At 34.4% G+C, this 21,114-nt stretch overlaps 1 protein-coding gene across 1 annotated transcript in view; it reads right to left on the bottom strand.

Moving 5' to 3' along the window:
• The window catches only part of LOC124080573 (unconventional myosin-IXa-like), a gene marked incomplete at its 5' end in the record, with an annotated part of 209,726 nt that overhangs the window by 149,012 nt on the left and 39,600 nt on the right, over positions 1-21,114 (bottom strand). Inside the window, 3 exons of the mRNA XM_058573300.1 lie at positions 8,064-8,185; positions 15,502-15,636; positions 19,007-19,123. Of these exons, the coding sequence (XP_058429283.1) occupies positions 8,064-8,185; positions 15,502-15,636; positions 19,007-19,123 (374 nt within the window). The remainder of the gene's footprint in view (positions 1-8,063; positions 8,186-15,501; positions 15,637-19,006; positions 19,124-21,114) is intronic.

Below are 21,114 nucleotides of genomic sequence, written 5' to 3'. Positions count from 1 at the left end.
TATCAGTGATCTTGGGCAAGATAGGTAGCCTTTCAGAACTTTAAATTTAAATACCAGAAATGATCTCATGAACCATAAAGTGAGTATAATAACAGGTATAATACTGTTAGTAGAATCAAATAATACTAGTAAAAAAAAAATCTGACACTACCTGGCATTTTATAGGGAGTACATAAATATTATCAGCTTTTTTATGTTGCCAACACTGCCAAGTCACCTTGGCCTGTTTTTACAGGACAGTCCAATTTCACATCCCCTTTTCTAAAACAGATTGGTTCCAGAAGAAGACAGATTAGGCTCATTTTCTGAAAGCCCTATTAAGTATAGGAAAAGGTTCACACGTCTGACTCAGACTTACCACCTTACTTGGGCAGATGTTTACTATATCCTAGCTTCCTGATGAACGTGCGCGTATTTTGCAGGTGGCTAAAGAACATGCCAACCTCCTCCATGTCCAAAGCCTCCTTACTCATCCTGCAGGAGATGCTGCCATCCCAATAGCTAAATCTAATTGGACATACCAACCCCAAGACACCGGGGTCACTAGACTCCAACACATGATTACTTGCTTCCTTGAAGGCATGACAAAAAATTCTAATACCCAGGTTAATCATGACAAGATAAGGGAAATCACCCAGGGACCTGACGAAAACCCTGCCCTCTTTTTGGCTCAACTTACTGAAGCTATTACCAAATATACCATCCCAGATCTTGATACTCCTGCTGGTACTCTCTTTCTCCATGTCCAGTTTATAAGTGGGTCTGCACCTGATATCCATAAAAAATTTAGAGGAGAACTCAGAGACTCCTCAGCAGTAGCCTTGTAGATGTTGTTTTCATGGTTTTTAACAATAGAGAAGACGAGGCCAAAAAGGAGAAAGGAAAGTATCTTAAAGCTAAATATCACCTCCTGGCTGGCTTGCCACACAATTCCCCCATCCTCGGAGTAAAGAAACCCAATGGCCAATTTTGGCTAGTACAGGACTTCAGGAAAATCAAAGAGGCAGTTGTCCCCACATATCCTGTAGTACTCAATCCCTATACCTTTTTATCTCCTATCCCATCCTCCACCACCACCCATTTCTCAGTGTTAGACCTCAAGAATGCTTTTCTTACTGTACCCCTCTCTTAACTCTAAACCACCAGGGTCTCCATGTCCTCTTCTAGAACTCTAAAAGGAGGGGATCTCCCTAATTTGTCTCTTCTCAGCAGAAGGCAGCCAGACTTGATATCAACACCCCAATTTATTATCCCCTTTCAGAGTCTGGAATGAAGGAATTTATTATCCCCTTTCAGAGTCTGGAATGATGAAAAATAACATCACCCAAGACAGCCCCCAGGAAGAAAAGAGGACAGTGTGGCCTGGGAGGAAGGAGGGGGGAATAAGGCAAACATTCATCCTTTCCCAGTGATAATGGGTCCTGAGGGAAGAGATAAACACACTAAGCCATGGATTTTCACCCTTTCCCATTGTTGATGAGTCCTGGAAGGAGAAAAGCAAATACTGAAGTTCTAGGAAACAATGGATTCTGGAGTAAGAAGATAAGCAATGAGCACCAAGCTCTGGGCTTTTATCCTTTCCCAGTAACACTGAGTCCTGGAGGGGACGGAAAACAAATGGGCTCAGGGCTCTAAATTTTTATCCCAATTTCAAGCATTTACAACTGTTTCCCTGAGTTAGAATGAGTTTTGAGTTTTTACAACTGTTTTCCTGAGTTAAGATTTTTTACCTGACTGCCCAAGTTTTTAATGATTAAGTCACACTAAACATTCTGCAATGATTAACTCTCATTAAGACCTATAAAAAGCAGACCCCTCTTATAACCAGTGCCCATTTTCTCCCTTGAAAATATGCCATGTGCCATTCCGCCAATGCTTAATAAAGACAGCTTGCTGATCTGTTTGAGGTCTGCTCCCTTCTCAGTTATTTGGGCTTATACTATGGCTTCCTAAAAACATCTCCATTATAAGCTTGCTCTAAAATTCTAAAACAATTCTAGAATGCATTATAATCCTTAGGATTTCAAGCACACACCAGAAACAGCCTCTATAATATTCTTTTCAATTCCAATCTTACCTTGTTTCAAGTCACCATAATCATGTGACTTTCCTAGTCAGAAAATTTATGGATCAAAAGCAAAGAAACTGAATGATTCCAAACAACTAAAACTAGACAAACCTAACCTCTGCAAATGTTTCACTACTTCATAACAGAATGCTTCTCTCTTCTAGCAGCATACTCAGCTTACCTCACTGTCTCTAACTCCGTTTAGAGTTAAGAGGGGTATAGTAAGAAAAGCATTCTTCAGGATTTATTTGCCTTCTAATACTCCAAGTACTTTAAAAGCTTATGTTTTTCTCTTACTTAAAGTGAAAAAAAGAAGGGGGATAGATAGGAGAAGTCTTTACTCCAAATCAAGAAAGATGGAAAGAAAAGCTCTCCACAGGTCCTACATTCAACAAACATTTGTGTTATATATATCAAGAGGGCAAATCAGACATTATTGCTCATTTTAAAGCTCTTATCTCATGTTCCCCAAAGGCTATGAACAAGGGTAGCCTGAGAAGTACTTCTAGAGCTTTCAGAACTAGCAATGCATGGACTCTACTTACTGATTCTGAATTAACTGATCAAGAATGGTGACCTAGAAAGCATTCATAAATTCAGAAGATAATTCTTATTAGTAGACAGGATTGACAAAATGCTGCCCTAAATAAATGTTCTAATCTTAACTTCAGACTCTGTTAAAATACAGATTCTTATTCAACAGGTATGGGTTGGAAGCCTGAGATTTTGATATTTCTAACGAGTTTCAAGGTTCTCTACCGCTGCTGTCAGCAACGCCTTTTGAGTTCTACAGGAAAGACTAGTAACATTGCTAACATCCTATTCATCATACATTAACTCTGAGACTTTGCTTGCACTATTTCTTCCTCCTAAATGCCTTCTACAGAACCTAACTTAAATAATGTGCTCAACATCACAGCCAGTAGGTAGCACACACAAGATTAACCTAGATTTTGTGTGATTCCTACAAGTAGAGCATCATAAACAAAATGCATGAAGTCGGAATATCACTAAGGATAATTTTCTTTTCTTTTTTTTTTTTAGGATTTTTTTTAATTGGTTGTTCAAAACATTATAAAGCTCTTGACATATCATATTTCATACATTAGATTCAAGTTGGTTATGAACTCCCAATTTTACCCCAAATACAGATTGCAGAATCACATCGGTTACACATCCACATTTTTACATAATGCCCTATTAGTAACTGTTGTATTCTGCTACCTTTCCTATCCTCTACTATCCCCCCTCCCTCTCCTCCCATCTTCTCTCTCTACCCCATCCACTGTAATTCATTTTTCTCCTTGTTTATTTTCCCATTCCCCTCACAACCTCTTATATGTAGTTTTGTATAACAATGAGGGTCTCCCTCCATTACCATGCAATTTCCCTTTTCTCTCCCTTTCCCTCCCACCTCATGTATCTGTTTAATGTTAATCTTTTCTTCCTGCTCTTCCTCCCTGCTCTGTTCTTAGTTGCTCTCATTATATCAAAGAAGACATTTGGTATTTGTTTTTTAGGGATTGGCTAGCTTCACTAAGCATAATCTGCTCTAGTGCCATCCATTTCCCTGCAAATTCTATGATTTTGTCATTTTTTAGTGCTGCGTAATACTCCATGGTGTATAAATGCCACATTTTTTTTATCCATTCATCTATTGAAGGGCATCTGGGTTGGTTCCACAGTCTAGCAATTGTGAATTGTGCTGCTATGAACATCGATGTAGCAGTATCCCTGTAGTACGCTCTTTTAAGGTCTTCAGGGAATAGTCCAAGAAGGGCAATAGCTGGGTCAAATGGTGGTTCCATTCCCAGCTTTCCCAGGAATCTCCATACTGCTTTCCAGATTGGCCGCACCAGTTTGCAGTCCCACCAGCAATGTACAAGAGTACCCTTTTCCCCACATCCTCTCCAGCACTTGTTGTTGTTTGACTTCATAATGGCTGCCAATCTTACTGGAGTGAGATGGTATCTTAGGGTGGTTTTGATTTGCATTTCTCTGACTGCTAGAGATGGTGAGCATTTTTTCATGTACTTGTTGATTGATTGTATGTCCTCCTCTGAGAAGTGTCTGTTCAGGTCTTTGGCCCATTTGTTGATTGGGTTATTTGTTTTCTTATTGTTTAATTTTTTGAGTTCTTTGTATACTCTGGATATTAGGGCTCTATCTGAAGTGTGAGGAGTAAAAATTTGTTCCCATGATGTAGGCTCCCTATTTACCTCTTTTATTGTTTCTCTTGCTGAGAGAAAACTTTTCAGTTTAAGTAAGTCCCATTTGTTGATTTTTGTTATCAACTTTTGTGCTATGAGTGTCCTGTTAAGGAATTTGGAGCCCGACCCTACAATATGTAGATCGGAGCCAACTTTTTCTTCTATCAGACGCAGAGTCTCTGATTTGATATCTTTCAAATTACATATATTGATTTATCTTTCAATTTATATATAATTATATATTTCCCATAGAAATATATATTCCCACAAAATATTTTCTAGAAAAAACAATTCAAATGAGTCCCAAAAAAGCTCTTCTTAAATGTGACTAAATTTATTTTCAACATCTCTTTACAGGTAAAAGGCAGAGGAAAAATACTTCCTGCCTTTACATCTTATCTTCTGGGATATTAAAGCATAAAAGATGAAAGGATTTCAGGACATGCTACCCCAAAATATGCTGTTCTGACCTAATGATTATTTGAACTGAAGGCAAATCAGAAATACAAGATATAGGGATAGGCTCCTAACTTCCTTTTTCCTACGTAAAAATAAGCCATAAAATTCTCCATGAGAAGGGTGCTCTCCCTGTTCCAGAAAAAGAACATCCTAATTACCAAAGACTAAAAATAGACATTAAGACAGAACTGTACAAACTAACAAAATAACCCTTATCTTCTACTAGTTATTCCCAGTCTCTGTCACCTTCACACAATTTATTGCTCCTAACCCAAACCCTTTGTCTTGAAATTTCTGGAAAAATTTTTCATTTTTGTCTAAAAAATAGAAAAGCTCTTTGTTCTGATTACTTCTTCAGGTCTCTATTTTCATGTACATATAAAATTCTAATAAAATGTAAATGCTTTCCCTCTGTTTATCTGTCTTATGTCAGTTTCTCAGGCCCAGTCAAGGACCCTATCAGAGCAGCGGACAATTTTTTCCTACCCAGTGAGACAAAAATGAACCATTTATTAAAAAAAAAAAAAAAAAAAAAAGTACTGGACTGGCTCATTTACAAAGTAAAGAAATTAAAATAATGTTTTTAAATTTTTTCATGGTGGTCTGAATACAAACATAATTGAAGAGATGATTAAAAGATTATTTAGTCCAGTCTCCTACCTACAACAATATCCTCAAAGATAATCCAGAATTATTATTTCTAATGAGGAATTTTTTACTTCTTGAAGCAGATACTAATCAGCTCTAATAATCAGAAAATTTGTTTCTTTTTATTGGGCTAAATTTGTCATTTCAATTTATGTGGCTTGAGTGACAATAAAGAGGTGACATTCCCTTTATTGATCAAAACTTAAATCTATGATCTAGGCATGGTGATGCACACCTATAAACTCAGCTACTTGGGAGACTGACGTAGTAGGATTGTGAATTTGAGGCCAGACTGGGCCACTCTGTCTCAAAAACAAAAAGGGCTGCAGATGTAGCTCAGTGGTCAAGTGCCCCTAGGTTCTATTCCCAGTATCACAAAAAGCAAACAAAAAATACATCTATGTTAGGTAGAAATTGGCCAGAAATATACAATCTTTTTATAGTAAGATGTGCATTTAATGAAATGTTGCTTAAAGAATGGTGAGGTAATGAGCCCTTTGTTCTATTCATGTTTTAATTATACAGTCATTACATCAATTGCTGTTGACAAATGTGACAGAGTAGATAGCAGCAGCATTTCCTGTTTGCATGCAAGAAAACTGAAGAGCCAGGCATGGTGGTGCATGTGACTCTGGAGGCTGAGGCAGGAGGATTACAAGTTAGAGGACAGCCTCAGCAACTTAGGCCCAAAGCAACTTAGTGAGACCCTGTCTCAAAATAAAAAATACAAAGAGCTGAGGATATAGCTCAGTGGTAAACCATCTCTGTGTTCAATCCCCAGCACCAAAAGGAAAAAAAAAAAAAAGGAGATTTGCAGAGAGTAGGTAATAGAGATAGGATATAAATCCTCGACTTATGGCTCTAAAACTGCACCATTTGGGGAAAGTAATCTTATTCAATACTTCAAAGTACAACCTTATTAATCAGAAATAGCTGGAGGGTTTGAATCTTGAAATCTGACTTACAAATCATATGATCTTTCACTTAAAGTGCTTAAAACATACTTGTTGCTCTAAATATCTCAGACAAAAAGAACTGCTTATCATTTCATTATCAACTACCAAAATTATTAGTTCTGAATACTAAATATTAAAATTAACTATGATTTAAAAGATTTCTCCAATAAATACTAGAGGTAAACTATGCAACCAGAATTAGGAATTACTGACCTTACAATTTTATAAGAGATAATAATCATTTCTGGGAATAGAGAGCAATACCAAGAATACTCTGCATAGAAAATTAAAATATTTTTATTTTTGTTGACTACACTTTAATTCATTTAGAATAACAGAAACATATTAGTGGTACAGTGGGTTAGGGTGGATACTAGACATAAACTCTTAGCAATTTCTTTCCACTATATTTTTCATTCTGCAATCTTACTATTTTCATGTAGCAATTCTGTGTGTTTATGGCATATTAATAGAGTGACATAACTTTTACAAAAATAGGATATTTCTGAGAAGAAAGGACTCACTTTTATTAACTAGACAACAAGTATAAACTTTTAATTGCCCCATGATCCCATGAAAACCTGATGTATACTCTTTCATCCTATGACAATAAATTTTCAATATTTTCTATCATAGCTTAATGGGTATAATATTAAATTAGGAATCAGGTAAGTTAATTCAATTTCTAAATTTGTTACTGAAGAGTTGTTTAAAAATCTACACAATCTCCTCATTTCAGTTTCTTCAATTCTAGGTTTGCCATCTGTTATGATAAATATGAGGAGTTTGATATGAAGTATCCACTGAAAAGCTCACTTGGCAATGCACGCATGTTCAGAAGTGAGATGATTAGATCATAAAAGTTGTGATTCATCAGTGGATTAATCACTTAATGGATTAATAATCTGAATGGATTACTTGGTGATAATCACAGACAGGTGGGGCGAAGCTAGAAGAAGAAAGTTACTGAGGGTGTGCCCTTGGAGATTTTATTTTGTCTCTGGCTCCTCAAAGTACCCTCTCTCTCTGCTTCCTGGCTGCCATGCACTGGGCAGTTTTCCCCTGCCATGTCCTTCCTTCATGATGTTCCACCTCACCTCAGGTCCACAGGAATAGAGTCAGCCAAAAATGGGCTGAACCTCTAAAACTGAGAGCAAGTTTTCCTCCTCTAAGTTGTTCTTGTCAGGAATTGGTCAAAGCAACAAAAAACTAACACCATTTTGTAGGCTAATTTAACTATAAATCATCTTTTTAAATATCAGACATTAATCTGGAGGATGCTACAGCATATGAAGCTTTCAGAGGTTTATATTTAAGACTGCTATACTGAACAGTATAGACTAGAAAATATTTGGCATATATTGCCATTTACCACCAACACAGTCATGACAGGCATCATGAATATATCATGATATCCTTTTTTACTAAACATGAAAACTGCAAATACATCTCATAAATAAAAATTCAAAAAGAACAGAACACACAACAAAAAAAATAAAATACGTCAACAAATCTAACATCGAACTGTCAAAATAACTGCAAAAAATAAAAAATAAATTCAGTAGTGAAATTCAGCCTATTTATCAAGAAATGCAAATATTTAATAACTGCATACAACAGAACCTTTAGCCCCTTACTTGGAAATATAAGGAGAAAGTTTAAACTTAAGAAGGCATAAAAAGCCCAATGGCCAATAACAATATTGAAAAGAACCATACTTACTTGCTTTCTTCATCCAAAAGATGGAGCAGTCCTGTTGGTTTTTTGCTAATAAGATTTATGCAACAAGTATTATCAATATAATCAATATTATGCCAACTGATACCTTCAGTTCTATATTCCTCCTAGGAAAATCAAACAACAAAATAATAATTTATTCATCTTACAGAAAATGATAGGCATATGATAACAAGGACTGAAAAGTACAGTCTGTTTTTTCTTTTAAAATCACAATCCATATAATGGAAAGATGCTTATTAATCAGCTTACTAATCTTAATACAGTGTCTCTGTTTCTTTACATTGAGCAAAGTAAGAAAGCCCATCCAGTGGCACACTCCTGTAAACCCAGCTACTCAAGAGGCTGAAGCAGGAAGACTGCAAATTTGAGGCCAGCTGCAGCAACTTGGTGAGATTCTGTCTCAAAAAGAATTACAGAGGCAGCTCAGTAATAGAAAAAAAAAATTTTTTTTAAGTACATGCAACCAAATTTTGTGGTTAGAATCCTATTTCTGAAACTTCTCTAAGCAAGACTTAGGCCTGGTGTTTAGTCACACCATATGATTACTCCATTAAGGAAAATACACAAGTAAGAAGCCTAATTTCCCCTACATAATTCTAAACTACCAAAAGGACTGCATTTGTTGGATCATCAACAATTAATTTAATAAAATAGAATTCCTCAGGAAAGTGGGAAGTCACTCACAAATCATGTGGAATTCATATACTGAATTTTGGCAAAAGAAAAATCTTTTGTACATTTTTACTTTAACAAAAAGGCCTCAAATTTCAAGGTTAAAAACCCCAAAACTCAGGTCTTGAGCAGCTACAGTAAAACCCTTGTACAAAGCACCCATTTTTCCTTACTCTTTTTACTGGGAAATACTTTTTTATTTGTCCCTATGAAACTTTCACCTTAAATTAATTACTCTAATTAGGAAAGTATTAATTATTTTCTCTTAAAATGTTCATAAGAGTAGAATTTTTATTAAAAGGTCACCCCCAGTGGTAAGAAAGCACCACTTACCACCCTGCCATTCTACCTTTTTGTAGCATGGATAGCAAGCATACTAGTTAAACAAGAGCATTAGGATTTTTACACATTATAGTCCTTAGTCCCCTTCCAAATGAACATTCAGACTCTCTTACCCAATGCCAGCTTCTAATATATTTGGTAAGATTTGTTTACAGATATTATCTAAATAAACTCACACAATACATAATTGTTTTTGTCTGACTTTTTGGCTCAATTTAGGTTTCAGAGACATACATTTTGTTAGAAGCCACTCAAAGTTCATTCATTTTAATTGCTATAGGAAAGAGGTCATAAAAAACATAATCACTCATTTATGTACTGTCTATATGTTGTGTATTTTCTCAATGTAACTGCAAAGTTGAAACCATGTTGTTCAAAAAAACCGAAAGGACCTATTTAATCTCATTCTTTTCAGAAATTGTATGCCAAACTGACACAGAATGTTACTCCTCAAACTTTAATGTATAGCAGCATCATATGGAAGGCTTGTTAAAACACAGTCAATTGGGCCTCATCCCAAGAATTTCTGAATTAAACAGGTATAGGAATACACTTAGGGTTTTATTTCTCACAAGTTCCCTGGATATGTTGATGCTAAAAGGAGAAGAGGAGAAACAACATTTTGATTTTGAGAACTAATTCTGTAGAGTATTCCACTGTATTTACATATAACAACTTATTCATCGATTCTCCTTTGGCAGATGTTACTTTTACTTCTAATTTTTGGCCATTAAAAATAAGGCCATTGGGATTGGGGATATAGCTCAGTTGGTAGAGTGCTTGCCTTGCACACACAAGGCTCTGGGTTTAATCCCCAACACCAAAAAAAAAAAAAAAAAAAAACAGAAAAATAAGGCCATGGGCTGGGGTTGTGGCTCAGTGGCAGAGCACTTGCCTCACACATGTGAGGCACTGGGTTCGATCCTCAGCACCACATAAAAATGAATAAACAAAATAAAAATATTGTGTCCATGTATAACTAAAAAATATTTTTTTAAAAAATAAGGCCATTACAACCATTTCTACCCAAAACTTTTGTGTGTGTCTGCACGCACACGCATATATATGTATTTATGATTAATTTCATTTTTTTGGTTCTTCTAAATTATACATTATCTGTATATATTTTGAGATTATAAATTACACGTATTTAACTCAGCAAATATTGCCAAATAGTTTTCTAAAGTGGCTGTGCCAATTCACAAAACCAGCATATGGTAGCTTCCCTACCAACACATTTCTTCAATACTTGTATTAACCAGTCTTTTTCATTTTAATCATTCTGGTGAATGCCTTAGGGATCTGATTGTGATTTTAATTTCAATTGCTGTGATGAATAATGTTATGGTTTAGGTATGATGTGTCCCCCCAAAAGCTACTGTGTGAAACAATGCAATAAAGTTTAGAGGTAAAATGATTGGCTTATGAGAGCCTTATTCAAAGCATTAATCCCAATAAGGATTAACTGGGTGGTAACAGTAGGCAGGAAGGGTATGGCTGGAGGAGGTGGGAGAAGTGAACTATTTTATCTGTAGTGAAAGGATCTCTCTCTCTCTCTCTCTCTCTCTCTCTCTCTCTCTCTCTCTCTCTCTCTCCTTCCAAGTGGCCATGTTCTGAGCTGCTTTCCTCTGCCACACTCTTCCAGGCATGATGTTCTGTCTCACCTCAGGCCCAAGGAATGGAGGCAACTGTCTATGCACTGGGACCTCTGAAACTGTAAGACCCAAATAAACTTTTCCTCTTCTAAAATTGTTCTTATCAGAGAGCTGGGAATGTAGCTCAGTAATAGTGCTTTTGCCTAACATGTATAAGGCCCTGGGTTCAATCTCTAGTACCATAAAATATAAAATTGTTTTTCTCAGGTCTTTTGGTCACAGGAGCAAAAAAAAGCTGACTAAAACAAATAATAAGAGAAAAACATTTCCATGTTAACTGCCTGTTTAAATATTTCCTTTTGTGATATGCCTATGTTCATTATTTTATCAATGTCTAACAGAAATAAAATATTCTGTAACTTAGCAGTAAAAAATCTTAGAATACCTAAAATTCCATTTACTCCCCTAATTTATATGCTACTCTTCTCAGGCATTTTAGTTCTACTTAAATATTATAGCATTTACCTTTCTCCAATTTAGTTAGCTGAATATTCACTTAGATTAATCAACTTTTAAAAATATTTTTCACTGCTCTTCATTCCTTCCTATACCTCCAAACGCTAACTGGGGATATGTTAATAATGCCAAAATAACATGATTCAGTTTAAAGGAAAACATCCCACTATATCCTAGCTTCCACTATTTCCTCTGAAAGCTGACTGCCTTTCTTACTGCTGCATCTTTAAAGATACTATTTTGTTTCCTCTCTATGCTTTTAGACTGTTTTTGGATTTTTAGAGTTCCTCAAATGTGTGCTTTGGGCAGTAACGGTGAGGAAGGTGCATGTGCACATGCACACATGTGTGTTCTACCTTCCAGATCACTAATTTTCTCTTAACCTGTATCTACTTATTAAAAACAATCTTATATTCTTAATTTCACAGTAGTAGATTTGGGGTATTTTCTGGACTAGTTTTTAATAAAAGTATTACTCTTTTAAAAAATATTTGAAAACATAAAGCCCTGTCTGATGACATCTTTATCTAGATCCCCTATTGTACTACTATTTCACTGCTCTTGTTTTTTAATTATGTTAGTTTACCCCCTTGTCTTTTTTCTACTTAGTTCTCTCTTCCTTTCTTTTCAACAGTGGCAATTTTAGCATTTGGATGATCTCTTCCTCCAGTAGAAAGCGAATTTGCTCTTGGCACATATGACTAAGAACACTAGAAATTCTACACTAGTTACACCAAATCAGGAACTGAGATGACTTAAACTGAACATCAAGCCCCATGATGCCTATCTATTCCTAGCTTATCTTTTATTCCTAATGGGTACTCTTTTGGGGAGTCTCAACCTGTCTAAAGAAATATCCATGGACTTCCTCAGTAGAAAAGTCTGCTCAGTTCTTCAGACCATCAAGCCTAGATTCATTTAGGATCACCACCACTCTACTAGAACAAAGAATCATCTGGGCTCACTTGCCTAGAATTCTTTCTTTTATTTATTTGAAAACAATCCAATGTTCAGTTTTAGAGGTGTTATTCCCCATAAAGTTAGTCAGAATTTTCTAGTCTAACTACACCAAATGTAGAATGAACAAAACAAAAACTTTACAAATTAAAAAAAAAAAGAAAGAAAGAAAAAAAAAAAAAAGCTCAAACCAGGCACAGTGGCACACACCTGTAATTCCAGGGGCTCAGGAGGCTGAGACAGGAGGATTGTGGGTTCAAAGCCAGCCTCAGCAACAGTGAGGCACTAAGCAATTCAGTGAGACGCTGTCTCTACATAAAATACAAAACAGGGCTGGGGATGCAGCTCAGCGGTCAAATGCCCCCGAGTTCAATCCCCAGTATGCCCCACCCTGGCCAACCTGCAAAAAAAAAAGCTTTCCCCTTAAAAAAAAAAAAAAAAAAAAAAAAAAAAAAAAACTTGCTGGATTAAAAACTACTTAAATAAGATCCCTGAACTCTACATTTTCTTCTCTAATGTTCAGCACAATGCATGGCACATGACTATTATTGATGAATATCAATGATGTGAAGGATAATTCTGAGCAAGAAGAGGATAATATCAGAAATGATAACAGGAAACATTTTCATATCTCAGAAACCTTGCACATAATCTCTGCCGCTATCTTAATTCAGGATGCAAAAATCACTGAACAAGACTAATTCACCTGGTTTGTGCAGATTGTTTCCTTACCTCCAGTTCACTCTCTTCAGTCCATCTTCCACAGTTAAAATGCAAGTACCATACCAAATATACTTCAAATAGCTCCTCCCTCTCTGAAAGAAAAATTCTAATCTTCTCTGCATGATAATATAAGGTCCCACTTTTAAATATACTTTATGTATTCCTTTGCCTAAAATACCTTTACCCCATTGACAATCTTGTGAGCTCCAACTCACTATTCAAAATCATATTCCAGAACCACCTCTGGAACTCAATGTAGATGAATCAATATAGTATTTTACTTTATGCCTGATTATAGCATGTGTCATCCTACATGGAAATGAATGTATCGCTTTCCTATCCTACGTGCCTATATATTCCTTTTGGACAAAATTTAGAACTAAACCACAATTCTCATACTGAAGAGTTTTGTTTTTTTTTTTTTTTTTCTAAAAAAACATCTTTGATACTAACTGATTTCGGTATTCAATTGAATTTAACAAACAGTCACTAAGTAACCATCTCATAACAGGTACAAATGATATCCATTATAAGACACTTAATATTTAAACTGCCTTGAATCTCTTTTTTTTGAGAGAGAGAGAGAGACAGAGAGAGAGAGAGAGAGAATATTTTTTAATATTTATTTTTTAGTTTTCGGCAGACACAACATCTTTATGTGGTGCTGAGGATCAAACCCAGCACCCCACACTTGCCAGGCAAGTGCGCTACCGCTTGAGCCACATCCCCAGCCCAGCCTTGAATCTCTTATTCCCAGAAAATCCATTTTAAGTACAAAAACATGAAGAAGTAGTGAAAGAAAATAACAAAGAATGGCAAAGATGTGTAAGGTCTTTAAATGCTCCACAGACTATATTAGCTAATAAAATAGAGAATTCTTGAGAACAAAAATAGAATTAACATAGAGTTTAGGTATTCTGTCAAAAATTATGACATTCAAGGTATCAAGTAAATGAGGACCACCCATTCCCAGGTAGTTTTGAATGCATTTTCTATAAAATGTTCTTATTTGTATACAATGTTAATGGCCTAAGCATTTCTTATGGCTCTTCTATATTTAATCTAGATGTCTAGAACAGTTACAGATTAACTTCAGTTTACAATAAGAGAATACCTTTCTTTTACAAAAGCATTTTAACTAGTCTTCTGTTTAATGATCTGGAGGAAATAATGCTTTCCTCCAGAAGAGACAGAATATAGTCAACAAAATACATTCCCCAGGCTGGGGATGTGGCTCAAGCCGTAGCGTGCTAGCCTGGCATGCGTGGGTTGCTGGGCTCGATCCTCCGCACCACATAAAAATAAAATAAAGATGTTGTGCCCACCGGAAAAAAAAATACATTCCCCTACTCCTCCAGCACATATATCTATTTGCAAGACATAAAAGATATTAATTTAGCCTGATCTAATCAAAAGAGCACAGAACTGAATCAACAGACCAGGACAGTAATCCCAGCTCAGCTTTTAATAAAAAAGCAAGGGATATAGGACTAGGGTGTAGCTCAGTGGAATACTTGCCTAGCATGTGCAAGCCCTGGGTTCAATCCCCAGAACCGCAAAAACGAATGAAGAAATCAAAAATATAAGAATTATAGAATACTGAAAACTGGCTTTATGCATCATATATAAACTGGAATAAAAACAATGACTGCCTATACCTAAGAGTTAGCTAGAAGTTGAATTATATTTAATTATCTTTTAACAGTTCCAGTACAGTGTCTAGCTAAAAGGTTACATTTAATTAAAACATTAAGCATTCATCAAGATGGCCAAAATTAATATCCTTGTGCCGCTATTAATAAGCCATTATACCCTTTAAGCAAAATAGAGTACAAAGCAAAGACAGAAGGCAACAAGTCCTAATGATAAGGCTGGATAACAGAACAAACTCTTCTTTTCCCTGGTTTTGTAGACCTACTAACTGTTGTGGTCTTTTTATTCATTTTCCATTCTTTAGCATTTTCCTTAAAATTGAGTATGATACACCTTACTCCTGTCTACATCCTCCTACACAAAATGAAATCCTGAGTTATAATCACAACATTGTTATTGCTTTCATATTTAGTTGGAAGAAAAGCCCACATTTTTTTTTTGACCCTGCCTTTACAGTTAACAATTCTCATGGAAACTGAAAACTCACTATTTTAAACTATCAGTCTTGAGTTTATCATGACAAGTATCTAGTTGCCCATCTTGATTTCTCTATACTGTCTTTGGACCCACAGTCTGTGCTGAATCAAGAGTCTATTAATAAGTTCCTCTATCCCATCCTAGAATCAATGGACCAAAAGCATCCAAGGAGCATACTTAGCATTACACACAGTGACCAAGGCCATAGGAACACAAAATCAACACTACCAACAAAAACCCTAAACAAACCCACCATCTTTCCCTATAAAGATGCACTCAAGCAAGCTCATACTAGAAAATCTGTTCGGTGACTATGTTTTTTAAAACAACAACAACAACAAAAAAAAAAACACTTTGATTTTTGTCATTTGCTTATAATGCTATGAACACCACAATGTTTGTACTGAAATACAAAATTTGAAATGCTTATCGTGTCTATGACTTAAAATTCATATGAGGTGAGATATACATATTTGGATACTCACTTGTTCTAACTTAAAGATATGCTGATTAAAGTAGTGCTGTAAACGTTCATTAGCAAAATTAATACAGAACTGTTCAAAACTATTATTTTCATAATCTTCAAACCCAAATATATCAAGAACACCAATGGACAAAGTCTGTAAAACAAGAGAAAATTCTGGTTTAAAAAGGCTCAAATTTACTTAAGTATTTAAGTAAAATACAATATTAATAACAAAATGCTCATTTATAAAGCAGTAGAGAGGGGATTGTTTTTCACAATATTGAAGCAAAATATACCACAATTAAGAAGTATTTTAATTCTCTTTATTTTATTTTTGTCCAAATCATAAAAATATATCTATATTTTTAATGAGTGTAATCCATTCTTAACACATTTTATCATAACAATAAAAATAGATCAAAGTTTTAACACATGTAGCTGGGTGTAATGACACAGACCTGTAATCCCAGCAACTCAGGAGGCTGAAGCAGGAGGATAGCAAGTTCAAAGCCAGCCTCAGCAACACAGCGAGGCTCTAAAGTAACTTAACAAAACCCTATATCTAAATAAAGAAAAATATTTTAAAAAGGGCTGAGGATGTGGCTCAGTGGTTAAGTGCTCTGGGTTCAATCCCTGATACAACAAAACAAAAATTAACACATGTAATTTTGGCATCGCATTACAGAAATACATAAAGCACAGGCCAGAGATGGAGCTCAGTGGTAGAGGACATGCCTAGCATGAAAGAGGACCTGGGTTCAATTCCTAGAACCTTAAAAAAAAAAAAAAAAAAAAAGAATGTACAAAGCACACAGCTAGCAAAAGATTATCATAATTGAAAAAAATAAAAGAAGTTCTTAAACTTGGAAAACCCTGAGTTCCAAAAGAGAATGGAAACAGCAGCTACCAAAAAAAAAAAAAATCAAGATTACTAAAGTGAAGGATCAGCAGAAGCCAGGTAATCTTGGCAATGCCAAGAAAACCATGTAATTTTTCCTATTTTAACTTCTATTTCCCAATAAATGGAGGTCTACTATAAAAACTAAAGTAACAAGTTTATTAATCAGCCTTATCCAGGCTAAGAATGAAACAAGATATAAAAGCATATAGTTTCATAAAGTTAAAATTAAGTATTACTTTAACAAAAAATACAAAGTTTAAAATGTTGACTAGCTCAAAATAGACTATAATAAAACAGCAATCCTTTCCTCATTCTCAATATCTGCTCCCTAGAGTCAACATTCCAATCTTGGTAGAGTACACAAGAGATTATTCTTTCATTTTTTTGATTATTTTACTTTTTCAGTTCTAGAAATCATACGTAACTTTTTTCCACACCTGACTCCTAGAACTTATTCTATATAACTTCTTACTGTAATTGACACAGATTCAGCTCTAATCCCTGTATATAAACATCCATCTCACCACTCTATCGCATTCTTGAAACACTTGTTATGACAATTTGGTTAACTGAAAATAAGTTTTCTCCACTGCAACTAGGAAATGTACCAGACAAACTAATATAGTGAATGATAAATTATAAGATATTTCAGAAGTCTGTACTAGGAGTATTTTAATTCTATTGATTAAGTCTACATCCTTAAGAAATATTAAAATAATGCCCTTCAAAATGAAGTCAATTTGATAAATCAGATTGCAATTCAAATTAATTTTATAGCTGTGGGCTTACTTAAACCATGAAAATTTAAGAGCAAATTTACCTTTAAAACAGAAAGATTAAACTAAAGCTGACATTTCTAATCAGTTTGAAAAAGCAGACTATTTCATAAAGGTTTTTGAAAAAAGTGAATCAGAACTGATTGAAGTTAACTACCACTAATCTGCCACATTAAAAACAAGTTCCAACTGGAAAAGAAGTCTGAACATAAAAACTGAAATTCTAAAAGTATAATGCTAAATATTTTTAAATCTTGGACTAGAAGAGGCCTTCCTATATAAGTAAAATAAATACATAAAACCCAGGACTAGAAAGGAAAAGAATGACAGGATTAACTGTGCAAAAACTTAAAACACAGGCATAGAAATACACAACATAACAAACCTTAAAAGTCAAGTAATTGGGCTGGGGTTGTGGCTCAGTGATAGAGCACTTGCCCAGCACAGGTGAGGCCATGGGTTTGATCCTCAGCACCACATAAAAAAGTAAAAAAATAAAATAAAAATTAAATTCTGGGGAAAAAAAAAGTTAGGTAACTAAAAAAGAGAAGATATATTGTATATATCAAGTTGAGTCTCCATAATGTCCACAATAAATAGCTCCTAAAAAGGAGTAACAAAAAGAAAAAAATAAACATCAGAATAGCACAAAGATATAAAAAAATAATACAGAAAATAAACTAGAGAAAACAAAATGAGGCATTCAACTTTCCGCCCCCAGTGCTGGGCACTGAACAGGACCTGATGCATGCAAGGCAGGCATTATTCCTCTGAGCCACATCTCCAGGACAGGAAGGCACTCAACTTTCATCACTGGAAACAATGAAAAAAAGTGGGAAATTCCTCTCTTCATAATCAGATTACGTAAATATTGATAATACCTAATATGGATAAAAGTGTAGGGTAACAGGCACTTTGATATACTGCTGGTAGAAGTATACAATTCTTTTTGAAAAGCAATTCAGCAGTAGCTGCCAAATCTTTAAAATACATATATCCTTAAATACAGCAATTTGACACTGAGGAATGAATCCTAGAGAAAGGTACATAGAGTTAAGTAAAATATTATTTGTTATGGTATTATTTATAAAAAAAATTACTTATTTTAATGAGATTTATTTTACACATCATACCATATATTTCAAAATTACGGAAAATAATGAGGTCCAGACATATAATGACATGGAATGTACATAAAGAGACTTTATGTTAAAAAATAGTTTGCAAAAATATAGATAGAATGGTTGTATTTATATTTTAAAAAACAATTCTGTATGTGTATGTTTTCAATATGTAAATACACAGGGAAAAAAGATCTGGAAAGACACACAGAACAGTTCCTCTGAAAAGGGTAATAAATAACAGAAGTAAAAACAATATTATACTCTAACATGAATGAGTCAATCCCACAAATCCAAAGGCCAAATGTTTTCTCTAGCATTCAGATGCTAATTCACAATAAGGCAGGGGGGCACCCTAGAGAAGAATCCCATTACCTTAAATTAGGTAGAGGGAAGTGACTGGAGGAGAGCAGAGGGGAGGTGGGGATAGGAAAGATAGAATGAAACAGACATTATTACTGTATGTGTATATATATATATGACTACATGACTAATATAATTCTGTAACATGTACACTCAGAACATGTACATTATATCCTATCTATGTATGATACATCAAAGTGCATAAATGCATTCTACTGTCATGTATACTAATTAAAACAAATTAAAAAATTAAACAAAAACAATACTATACTACTCTACATAATCCTGTGCTTTAAAATTTCATGTATTAACCAGTTTATTAAAACAGTTTTCTAGGGAAAACATAACCCAACATATTTTTACCTTGGTATTTCGCTCCAAATCTTTACTATTCAGAAGTGCATGATTAATTCGAAAAACTATCCAGTCAAACAAAGCACTATACAAAGACTTAGCCATGGAGTTCCTCACGGTCACAGCCTGCAAAACAAGAAAAGGGTTGTGAGTGCAAAATAATAATCTGACTAAGATACTACAACAAAGTATACTCTGCTCTCATTCAGGGAAAAAAAAAACTTACTATATTGAATAAAAGCTAATTTTTCTCTCAATATAAATAGCTTATAATTGAAATTTTCCATATGTACTCATTAATTTAGTCCAACTCAGGGAATCCAGGCTAAAATTACCATAATATAGAAATAAAACTAGGTCATCCACAGTTCAAAATATTTTTACTGAAAATTAGGGTATATATTTCCCCTAGGAACAAAAGTATAATGGAAAGTTTACAAACAAATGACCTTACCAGAAGAATATTCAAGGCAGAGAAATAAATCTGAGAGCAAAAAAGGAATTAATGCCTGTGGAATCCTTCTCACACCGTAAAGCATATATGTACTACCATCACAGTACCATTCACAGTTGTCTTCAGCTCATCATCCACAATAACCTCTAGAAGTATTTCATACCCAGAAATAGTAACAACTGCCTACTTCCAGATTTCTCTAGTTTACAGAAATTCTTCTGTACTATCTTTTTGTAAGATTGAAATTTTTATAAAAACAGAAGTCGATTTTTTCAAAAAAGGTATATATCTTATAGAATTGAATCCTGTCCATTAGAAGACTACAAATCCCAATAATTTATGCATATATATTATGTAGGGATTTATTTTGAAAACTGTATATTCAGGTATACATTCAGAAATGTATATTACATCTCTGCTTTGAAGTACAGAAGAAATAGTAATGATTGAGAATTACACTGTCGGGACTGGAGTTGTGTGTGACTCAGGGGTAGTTAAATTTTATTTAACTTGTCTGGCATGTGTGAGGCCCTGGGTTCGATCGTCAGCACCACATATAAATAAATAAATGAAATAAAAGATTCATTTACAATAAATAAATAAATGCACTATTTTCTGATCCTCGTATCTTTATTTATTCTAGATGCATTGACCATGGTCATGACACTTCAATTCTTAGGCTGCAGGATATACATCCATAAATTGGAGATTTACAGATACTATATACAACCTATGAATTAATTTCAATTATTATAAGTGTTCTACTGTATAAATCATTCTGAAATTTGACTTTTTAATTTCATATTATATTTTGGAGATTTTTCAACTCTGATTTATATATTCTAGTTTCTTCTGGAAGGGAAAGAGAAGACTGGTATCAAATTAACTACAAAACTAGAAATTTAAAAAGTAAATGAAAATTCTTTTAACAATTTTGAGAAAAAGCAATGTCATCTTAAAATTCTACATCTTGAAAAATTATCAAAGAAGAAAACCAAAAAGCAAAATGTATACAGCATAATAGAATAACATGCAATTTTCTCCCATAGGGATAAAAACAATCTTTGAAAAGAGAAGGAATCTTGCCAGTTGCCACAACATGAATGAATGTACCTGGAGGACATTATGCAAAGTGAAATACCAAAGAACAAATGCAGAATGATCCCAGTTATGTGAGATTACTAATGTAATCAAACTCATAGAAGCAGAGTACAGAGCAGTGGATACCAGAAACAGGAAAATGAGGGAAACATGGAGATGTGAGTGAAAGGATACAAAGTTACATTTACATAGGACAAGTAAGTCTGAGATCTAACATACAACATGATGACTATAGTTAATAGTATTGTATTGCATATTGGAAGTTTGGTAAGAGAAGAGATTTCAGATTCTCTCACCACAAAGAAAAGATAGATATGTGAGAAGACAGATATGTTAATTTCCTGACTGTAGTAACAACTTCACTATGTCTATGTACATCAAAACTTTATATTGAATACTTTAAACATACAATAAATATTGAAGCTAATAAAAATGAAGATAATCTGATCAAACTCAACAAAAACTAAAATATTTTAAGATTAATAAGCATAAAACACAGAATATAAGGATGTGTTATTACAATAAATTTTATGAACACATTTTACCTAAAAAACTTTCAAAT

The sequence above is a fragment of the Marmota monax genome, unplaced genomic scaffold (assembly GCF_021218885.2).
Source record: "Marmota monax isolate L192 unplaced genomic scaffold, Marmota_monax_Labrador192_F-V1.1 WCK01_AAM20220418_F8-fsc00078, whole genome shotgun sequence".
NCBI lineage: Eukaryota > Metazoa > Chordata > Mammalia > Rodentia > Sciuridae > Marmota > Marmota monax.
Note: the sequence above shows the minus strand (reverse complement) of the source record. Positions and strands in the feature narration are given on the sequence as shown.